The sequence below is a fragment of the Anoplopoma fimbria genome, chromosome 4 (assembly GCF_027596085.1).
Source record: "Anoplopoma fimbria isolate UVic2021 breed Golden Eagle Sablefish chromosome 4, Afim_UVic_2022, whole genome shotgun sequence".
NCBI lineage: Eukaryota > Metazoa > Chordata > Actinopteri > Perciformes > Anoplopomatidae > Anoplopoma > Anoplopoma fimbria.
This window is the reverse complement of record NC_072452.1, coordinates 5,090,514-5,100,728: the sequence shown is the minus strand read 5'-3', so window position 1 is coordinate 5,100,728 and position 10,215 is coordinate 5,090,514. Positions and strand designations below refer to the sequence as shown.

General features: G+C 44.1%; 1 protein-coding gene across 2 annotated transcripts; it reads right to left on the bottom strand.

Annotated features, from left to right (window-relative positions):
• Nucleotides 1-1,595: 1,595 nt before the first annotated feature.
• hars (histidyl-tRNA synthetase) lies at nt 1,596-9,676 on the bottom strand. Of its 2 annotated transcripts, XM_054597298.1 has the most exons (14): nt 9,567-9,658; nt 7,850-8,243; nt 7,564-7,653; nt 6,985-7,104; nt 6,785-6,880; nt 5,989-6,114; nt 5,773-5,880; nt 5,254-5,352; nt 4,967-5,060; nt 4,418-4,545; nt 3,944-4,207; nt 3,434-3,550; nt 2,963-3,109; nt 1,596-2,191 (listed from the first exon to the last, which is right to left on the bottom strand). In XM_054597298.1, exons 2-14 carry the CDS (start codon nt 7,952-7,954, stop codon nt 2,132-2,134), a joined length of 1,554 nt encoding a protein of 517 aa, XP_054453273.1. In that variant the 5' UTR covers nt 7,955-8,243; nt 9,567-9,658; the 3' UTR covers nt 1,596-2,131. The 2 variants fall into 2 exon arrangements, with proteins under 2 accessions (XP_054453273.1, XP_054453274.1); XM_054597299.1 differs by lacking the exon at nt 7,850-8,243 and having other exon boundaries at nt 9,567-9,676.
• Nucleotides 9,677-10,215: the final 539 nt, after the last annotated feature.

Genomic DNA, 10,215 nt, shown 5'->3' with positions numbered 1-10,215 from the left:
ATGTAGAAATTTTTGCAAATTTATTAAAAAAGAAAAACTGAAATATCACATGGTCATAAGTATTCAGACCCTTTGCTCAGTATTGAGTAGAAGCACCCTTTTGAGCTAGTACAGCCATGAGTCTTCTTGGGAATGATGCAACAAGTTTCTCACACCTGGATTTGGGGATCCTCTGCCATTCTTCCTTGCAGATCCTCTCCAGTTCTGTCAGGTTGGATGGTGAACGTTGGTGGACAGCCATTTTCAGGTCTCTCCAGAGATGCTCAATTGGGTTTAGGTCAGGGCTCTGGCTGGGCCAGTCAAGAATGGTCACAGACTTGTTCCGAAGCCACTCCTTTGTTATTTTAGCTGTGTGCTTCGGGTCATTGTCTTGTTGGAAGGTGAACCTTCGGCCCAGTCTGAGGTCCTGAGCACTCTGGAGGTTTTCTTCCAGGATATCTCTGTACTTGGCCGCATTCATCTTTCCTTCAATTGCAACCAGTCGTCCTGTCCCTGCAGCTGAAAAACACCCCCATAGCATGATGCTGCCACCACCATGTTTCACTGTTGGGATTGTATTGGGCAGGTGATGAGCAGTGCCTGGTTTTCTCCACACATACCGCTTAGAATTAACGCCAAAAGTTCAATCTTGGTCTCATCAGACCAGAGAATCTTATTTCTCATAGTTTGGGAGTCCTCCATGTGTTTTTTGGCAAACTCTATGCAGGCTTTCATATGTCTTGCACTGAGGAGAGGCTTCCGTCGGGCCACTCTGCCATAAAGCCCCGACTGGTGGAGGGCTGCAGTGATAGTTGACTTTGTGGAACTTTCTCCCATCTCCCTACTGCATCTCTGGAGCTCAGCCACAGTGATCTTTGGGTTCTTCTTTACCTCTCTCACCAAGGCTCTTCTCCCACGATTGCTCAGTTTGGCTGGACGGCCAGGTCTAGGAAGAGTTCTGGTCATCCCATACTTCTTCCATTTAAGGATTATGGAGGCCACTGTGCTCTTAGGAACCTTGAGTGCTGCAGAAATTCTTTTGTAACCTTGGCCAGATCTGTGCCTTGCCACAATTCTGTCTCTGAGCTCCTTGGGCAGTTCCTTCGACCTCATGATTCTCATTTGTTCTGACATGCACTGTGAGCTGTAAGGTCTTATATAGACAGGTGTGTGCCTTTCCTAATCAAGTCCAATCAGTTTAATTAAACACAGCTGGACTCCAATGAAGGAGTAGAACCATCTCAAGGAGGATCAGAAGAAATGGACAGCATGTGAGTTAAATATGAGTGTCACAGCAAAGGGTCTGAATACTTATGACCATGTGATATTTCAGTTTTTCTTTTTTAATAAATTTGCAAAAATTTCTACATTTCTGTTTTTTTCTGTCAAGATGGGTTGCTGAGTGTACATTAATGCAAAAAAAAAAATGAACTTTTTCGATTTTAGCAAATGGCTGCAATGAAACAAAGAGTGAAAAATTTAAAGGGGTCTGAATACTTTCCGTACCCACTGTATATACATATACATATACATATATATTATGTAATAATTACACGACGTGTCTTTACACAAACCCCAGCATGGACATCACGTTGCATCAGTAAACACAGCAGCTGTTTTTTTTGTATTGAGCAGAATGATGAGTTTATTTCAGACACTGGACAGTACAGCCATGTTTGATACAGGTAGACATGAGCCTTGTTGGTATGAGTTGCAGCCAATCATGTGATGGGTTCAGGTAGGAAGTAAATGTCTAACAGAGTCTGTGATCTTGGTCCTGGACAGATGAACAAAAAGATTTATCTAATGAATCTGATTAAAGTCCAAACTGATCTCCAGACGCATAATGGAGAATAAGAAACTCTGACCTCTTCACCTAAATAGTTAACATTAATGGTTTGTTCCTCACTATTATACAATGTTGACACTGAAAGCAAAAAGGTGTCGTTTACACGTAAACCAGAACAAATGATTCTAGATGGTGTTTATATGACAGTGTTCCTTTTAAGAAGCTCTTCATGTTCACACCTCCAGTAGACTTTGGCTAGTTGCTCTGTTGCAGTGTGTAAGAGTGCAACACAACACAGACTCTGCAGAGTGTCTGTTTGAGGCGACCAGGTGGATGTGGTGGTAGCTGAACAGAAGGGAATGACTAGGCCTCAGAGGTCCTCCTCCTGATCTCATCTACAAGAGCTGCTCTGGAGATATCGACCTGTAGAGACAAGACGAGGACAGTGAGGTTAGTCCTGCACCCCAGTTCTAACCATGTAAACACCAGTTTATTTAGGCACAAAGGGTGCGAGTCACGTGGAACCGCATCAACGTATCCTCACTCCCCCCTTTACAGGGCCCTGGTGAACTTTATCAATGCTGGCTGGGCGGGTGATATTGAAGTCCTCTATCGTGCTATATTACTCTATTTAGTTTACATTTTTTAATTCTATATTTTCATATTTTAATGTTATACTCTTCTAACTGTACAAAATAAAACACAAATCTCCTTGATACAGGCGCTGCCATCTTGAGCTGGTCATTTAGAGTCAGTAGTGATCAGAGGGTGGAGCCTCAGTATCGAGGATCCGATCAAACTGACTGCGAGCCGGTGCGGCCTCAGCTGGTTAGCATGAGAGCCACGTAGCTGCTGTACTTATCTGAGGTCAGCACCACGGTGACCGTTTGGCTGGAAAGACACTATAACTAACCAGGTTATCTCTGTAAACCCCTTTATGGTCAACCCGACACAGCTTCCATTTCACATGTCTACATTTCTGAATCCGATCTTGTCTGAAACAGCAGCTGTCAATCACAGCGTCACACCTCCTTTACACAGCATCAGGCTAGGACCTGTACTGCAGCCAGCCACCAGGGGGCGATCAAGATGTGTTGACTTCATTTTTGGAAGCGGTCACGCATCTAGTAATTAAACTAAAATGAATTTTCTGTGTGGGACAGCAGAGATAGAGTGTGTTTGATGGACTCGTACCTCCTCTCTGGTGGCCACGACGCGGAGTTTCACCACTCCATCCTTCAGCTCCTGTTCTCCCATTATGGCCACCAGGGGGATCCCAGACTCCTCGCAGTGCTGCAGCTGACTCAGCAGTTTGGGGTTCTTCTTGTACATCACCTCTGCCTGGACACACAGACACACACAGAGAGACAGAGACAGAGAGAGAGAGAGAGAGAGAGAGAGAGAGAGAGAGCGCGCGCAATCAGGTGACGGTGCTTTTCAGAATGTCACCGTCATTCTTAAAACTCTTGATATTCAGTTCTAAATGACAGCATTGTATCTGAACCAGAACATACAGCGAAGGAGTTAGTAAATACTGATATTATATTATAGATGTAGTTACTTTAAACTAATTCATTTTGAGAAGAACACATTAAGATATAAAATACTATCATACAGGGTTACCAAGGCACAAGGTTCATCTGATATATAAACACACTCACACACCTTAATGCCAGCATTCCAGAGCTCAGTGACCAGTTTGAGTCTTTCCTCCAGCAGGTTCTTCTGAGCCGACGCCACCATGACCTGAACCTCAGTGGTGCGGACCTTCTCTGCTGAGGCCTGAACAACACAACACTGTTACAGTCTGGACATCTACACGCACTTCATATCAATAGAACGATTCTACCTGAGGAAGACAAGTCAAACAGGTCATATTTTTGGGATAACAATTCTTTTAATGGCAGAAAGTTTAGGTTTGCATTAAAGCTGAGTTTCCACCAAGAAGTTCCTGCTATTTTTAGTTTGGGTTTACTTCATAAAAAAAAGCTCAGTGCTGTCGTCCCTGCAATCACCAACCCTTAAAGTTCCTGAACATGGAGGAAGTTCTCCCTCCTGATGTTTTTTGGGGAGCTTAATTTAGACAGTGGTCCCTGCCGTTGAAATGCCAGGTGTTCCTCAAAAGGTTCACTTTAATGTCATTTTAATGGAACAGATAATATCTGAATAATCTACCTCAGCCTTCTGCTCCATGATGGAGAAGATCCTCTCGATGCCGATGCTGACGCCCACACACGGTACCTTCCTCCCCTTGGGGTCAAACATGCCCACCAGGCCGTCGTATCGGCCGCCGCCCGCCACGCTGCCCACGCTCACACTCTCCTCTGCGGGTGCCCCGTTTTGGGCTTCGCTGGACACACCCGCCTGAGTCAGCACCGCCTCGTAAATGATTCCTGTGTAGTAGTCCAGACCCCGAGCCAGACTGAGGTCAAACACCACCTGGAGATGATGAAGTAAGAGGAGAGAGCAAAGAGAGAAAAGATACCATAAGAACAGACAGTTACCAGTTACAGTGTAAAGAGAGAAGAAAAACAACACAGAGGGAAAGTAGAAGGTACGATGACATAAAGAAATGATTTAGGTGCATCAAAATATAATCATTATTATACAAGAAACAGTATGGGATGCATGAATAACACCCTGCCTCACCTTGTCTGTGACCTGGAAGAGCTGCAGGTAGCTGAAGAGCAGCTTGATGTCCGACAGACCAGCACAGGCCTGCTTACTCTGAGACATCTTCTGGTCCTGAAGGAGGCGCTCTGCTAAGTCCATTCCACCTGAAACATAAACAGTTAACTATTTACACATCTAGCAGAGTTCTGTTTGTGACCACCTGGTGTATGCAAATCCAATATTTAAATGTTCATTTGGCTCCGTTTTGGTCTCCACTAACCGAGCAGCTAGTGTACGGTGAGTTTGTCAAGAGATCATCTGCTGAAATCCAGGTTAAGAAGTGTGGAGGTTGTCAGACTCAAAACCACAATAATCAGCAAAAAGGGGCTCCAAAGCTCTTTGATACTCTGTGTGTTCTATGTGTAAGCCAAAGTGGGTCATAAGACATGACATAGATAGAAAGTTCTGGGTTTCCTTATTCCTACAATGTGAAGAACCGTAAACGGAGGATGTTGGACAGTGATTGAACGGAGGAAAGCCTCACTAGCGACCAACATGCTCGTGTGAATTTGGGTAAAGTCTCACCTTGTAAACTGACGTATTCCCCAATGTGGTCTGCTGCCTCCTCTGACAGGCCCTTCTCATTCACCATCTCCTTCCTCACGTCCTCCCAGGGCATCTGGGTTTGGACCACAGGAAAAGGCATGAGGAGATGGGTTAAAGCCAGATATTGAGGATTAATGGAGAGAAGATGAGAGAACAGAAGATTCCATCACACGTCTGTTTAGTCTGAAACTGGAGCCTCACTAACAATAGTTTATCATCTTCTCATAACGGAGTCAGGAACTGAAAAGCTCAGCATGTTCACATACCTTGTCCAGTTTATCCACTGTTGAACAGATGGTGCGGAACTTGTCATCTGGAACACCACACACAGCAAACATCCCATCAAGAATGCGTCTGTCGTTGACCTGGACAGGGAGGACGTGATACCTATTAATAATAATAATAATAATAATAATAATAACTGTATTTATATAGCTCCTATTCCAAAGGGTTGGAGCCCTAACAACAAACGCCCTGTCCCCCTCTGTCTTCAGCCTGGACCAGGGGACAGCTAACGGTCATATCAGAGGCTACTGGATGATCCGTAAGGAATGAGAAGCTCAGACAGGGAGCTCGGTGCTTTATTAGAATTTTTAAATAATGTTGCTAAAATATGGGGGTTATGATGGTGCTGTTGAGATATGGTTCAAGTCTGGTTGCTGTGTTTTGGACACACTGAGGTTGAGTAATCTTGTTTGGGTCAAGCTAAGATGACACAGAGGTGACCCCAGCTGATCAGTCGACAAGTTTAAACTGTAAGTTTTAAGCGAATGGACGTGACAAACCTTGATCCGGAAGTCTCCGAGGTCCAGCCCACTGAGGATCTCATGGACAATCTTCAGACACTCTGCATCTGGAATCATGGCGTCATACTGCCCTGCTATGTCAAAGTCCTGAAACACACACACATTCATTAGTTACACCAGTGCAGATCATTTCTAAGTGGACTACCAAAGGTCAGATCAGATACTCTCTCCTGGATGGATCTGAGGAGGACTCACGCATTGGTAGAACTCCCTGTAGCGTCCGCGAGTCATAGCTGGGTTATCGCGGCGGTAGACCTTAGCGATGTGGTACCGCTTGATGTTGGTTATCTTGTTCATCGCCAGGTAGCGGGCAAAGGGCACCTGAGGAAGGCGGGTCAAGGACAACACACCACTCTTTGATTTGATGAAACGTATTCTTTGACAACTTTTCTTTTCACGATTGAAATCGAGACTATAATAACTATAATGAAAGTAACCTTTGAAAACAAAAAGAGACCAAATGGCAAAATGTAATTCCATATTTCTTTTAATAAATAAAAACTTGCCGGCGATGTGACGACAGGCAAATGAACAAAGAAATAATTACTGTTTTCATTGACCGGCATGGATGTAGCCGTTAGACCTGTTTGACCACAGAGTGCTGTGGATGTCGAGTTCACATACCATACCCACCAACCGTCCAGGTCCAGACCTCAGTATCTCGCAAGATTTGGGTATCAGAAGCATTCCGCTTTCTCTTTGTAGTATTGACCAATCACAATGAAGCAGGCTTTGGCTGAAAGAATCCCGTTGTACAGTTTAAAACCTTTAAAAATGAGTAGGATGTGAAGTGGTTACAGCGTTGACGATGTGTCAAAGACGTCTGTGTGTTGTGTTGCAGTGAAATCTACTGAAACCAAAACGTCATATCTGTTGAAGTCCAGTTATCTTGATTGGACTGAATATGAGGCCTCAAGTAGAGAACAGTGTGTCTAAGCCATGTTCCCGTTCAGTCAGCTGATGCTCATGGCTGTGAGTATGTGAAGGATACAGTGAGGTCATATCTGAGGGACAGCAGCTCTCCTCCTTGGTCCTTCAGGTCGTAGATGAGCTTGGAATCCTCTCCATACTTCCCTGTTAACGTTTCCTGCACACCACAGGGAGATGACAAGATAACGGGTTTCAATGGGAGATGTTCATGTTCACATGCACTGAGCAACAAACGTATTTAACTGTGTAGTGTAAATCTACCTTCAGTTCAAAAACAGGTGTGTCTATGGTTTCTGCTCCGTGGCGTTTGAAGCAGCCGATGATGGTGCTGAAGACTCTCTCTCTGATGGCCATCTGCTTGGGGTTGTAGTCCCTCGTTCCCTGACAGAGGAAGACATTTGCTGGGTTTTAAAGAAATGTGAATAAGGTGTGAATCCATCAGAAGGGTTGTAGTGAATAAACTTAAGTCCACTTAAGCGCTTGTTAATACCACTGACAGGCTCAGATTGTTATGAAGATGAAAATAAAGAACTGTGTTTGAAAATATTCTGGCGTAATAACTTATGGTCACAAAAGATCAACACTGATACACTTTAACAACTTACCTCAAAGTAAGTCTACCTGGCAGAACACAACATTTTTTCCTTACAATGTGTTCAAACTGTATGGATGTCATTTAAACCAGGCTGATCTGATCACAATGCAAGCCATACTGAAACCTGTGCATGTAAACCTTCATCGCTATTTGTTTGTCCAAACAGATATGGGAGATACAAAGATATACAGATACATTTCTTATTTTAACACAAGGTATGAAGACAAGCACAACTGTGGTCTTACCTTTGCCGTCTTGAGGACAAACTGATGTTTGCCATCGTCTCCTCCTATCTGAGCTTTCAGCGCCAGCAGTTTGGCTACCTCTTCATCAATCTGCCACACACACACACACACACACACACACACACACACACACACACACACACACACACATGATAACACACACACACACACAGACACACACACACACACACACACACACAGACAGAGACAGAGAGAGAGAGAGAACTTTGTGAACACTTACATAAAAGTCATACTGAACTTAATGCACACAGCACCAGAGGCCTACCTGAGCCACAGTGATCCCAGGTAAAGAATGCAGAGATCGGACACGTGGTGCAGCCCGGAAGCCCATCAGACCAGAGCCAGCACGAACACAAAACATGCCCAGCATGTTCAGTCCACAGCACAGACAAATAAAAAAATTAACAAGTCCAGAAATTGGACAGGAAAAAGTTCAGGAGTGCATCATGGGTACAGCAATGTCCGTGGTATTGTACAGGGTCAGCCACAGCAGCCAATCAGAAGGGTCAGTCGAAGTAGAATCAGGAAGAGAGTTGAGCAATGACGTCCAGGAGGGTTTGGAGAAAGCGAGGTAGATGATGGTGACGATGAAGGGTGAGGCAGAGGTCATCGAGAGTCAGGCAGGAAGAACAGGAGAAAAGTGGTAAGCAACCCTAGCACTAGGGGAGGTGCAGGGCATGACGCATCATCATCATCATCATCATCATCATCATCATCACAGCGTGGAGGATAGAACATGAGATCACATGAAACCAAGTCAATCAAAGAAGCCAGAACCAACGCAGAGCCACAAACACACACTAGGACAGACAGGGTCCTGCTCTGATTCTGCTAAAAATCCTTACATTAAACTTTTGGTTAAGTGGAGAAGATTTTACTAAAGCGCCTTGTATTGGTACATAGAGAAGCGTGACGTTGAATGAGCTGCTTTCCTTTCAGAGTACTGGTATTGTGCATGCTGGCTCACTGAGACACTGCTGAGGCTTAATGGGACACTTGAATAGAACAGAGCCCTTGTTTATATTTATATATATATTTATATATATATATATATATATATATATATATATATATATATATATATATATGTCCAGAGGTTAGACCATGTGTGTGTATGAATATACAGTCACTTGGTAAAAGACACCGAACAAGACAATAAAAAGGTGGTCGAGCCTGTTTGTATGGAGAGCCAAGCAGGCTGAAATGTATTCATCTTAGACTCAACATTTTCATTAAGAAGCATTCATCTCAAATTCCACCACCACAGCATCCTCTACGCTGCATTCTGGCAGAGAAAGATCTTTATATATAGATATATATATCTATAGATATATATCTATATATATCAAGGGAAGAACCAGATGTTCAAAGTGTGTTTGTTGTGTTTATGTGTGTGTGTTGTTGTGTTTAGTGTGTGTTGTTCAAAGTGTGTGTTGTGTGTGAGTGTGTTGTTGTGTTTGTGTGTGTTGTTGTGTTTAGTGTGTGTGTTGTGTGTGTGTGTGTGTGTGTTGTTGTGTTTAGTGTGTGTGTGTGTGTGTGTGTGTGTGTGTTGTTGTGTTTAGTGTGTGTGTGTGTGTGTGTGTGTGTGTGTGTGTGTGTGTGTGTGTGTGTGGTGTCACAGAGTCTACGGGCCTGTGTGAAGGAGTTATTGCATCAGCTACCGTCATCAGTCGTTAGTCGGTAGTCGGTTAGGGTTACCGGTTAGTCGGTAGTCGGTAGTCGGGTTACCGGTATTCAATTCAATTCAATTCAGTTTATTTTGTATAGCCCAGAATCACAAATCACAAATTTTCCTCAGAGGGCTTTACAATCTGTGCACATGTACAGACACTCCGGGTCCTCTTTTCAGCAGCGTGCTAACCTACCGACACAAGCAGAGAGGCTCAGCGCGAGCTTCTGAGGGGGGGTAACTAGCTGCTAGCTGCTAGTTACCCCCCCTAGCAGCTAGTTACCCCTCCTCCTCCTCCTCCCCCGGTACTGACCTGGTGTTTGCTGGCCTTCTCCGCCTTCAGCCTCCTCACCAGCTCTCCCTGGGTCTTGAGGGCTTCCTGGGTCTGGGCCTTGTCCTCCATGCTGCTCCTCTGACGCGCCGCTGTGACGTCAGCGGATAAGGAAACACGTAAAACTTTCATATTTTCAAAGTAAAATACTTCCTGGCGAAGGTGAATAGTCAAGTGTCCATCACTAGATAACAGAAAAACTCTCAGTTTCAGTTCCAGGTTAACTCAATACCTTTTGCTTGTACAGCCCGATATCCACGTTTGCCTCAGAAGTCTTTACGACCTATAAACATACAACACTTATGTCCTTGGACCCCAACATGACAGAAGTAAAGAACTTCTCCAAAAAACCACAGTGTCTCCTTCAAAAACATTTATTTTACACACATATCCATCTGCTCGACAAACCACGCGCTCTAACTTTTAGGCTCCGCCTCCTCGATTTTCCGCCATTTCGAATTTTGTTAAAAACACATTTTTGCATACTCATCCTAAATGCAGAGTCCTATTGCTTCCAAACTTTCTCTGTGTTATCACACAATCAATATCATCAATAGTTATAAAAAGCTTGTTGATATCTCATTGCGTTTACAAGATATGGAGCAGTGAACATAATAGTGGCGTGGCTTTG

What these genes read in the sequence shown, in the direction of transcription:
- hars (XM_054597298.1), bottom strand. Translation starts at nt 7,954, where the DNA reads ATGCTGGGCATGTTTTGTGTTCGTGCTGGCTCTGGTCTGATGGGCTTC. An exon ending in TTGTCCTCAAGACGGCAAAG is followed by an intron (nt 7,105 to 7,563) that starts GTAAGACCACAG and finishes TTCCTCTGTCAG; the next exon opens with GGAACGAGGGACTACAACCC. An exon ending in TCTGGAATGCTGGCATTAAG is followed by an intron (nt 3,110 to 3,433) that starts GTGTGTGAGTGT and finishes CTGTGTGTCCAG; the next exon opens with GCAGAGGTGATGTACAAGAA.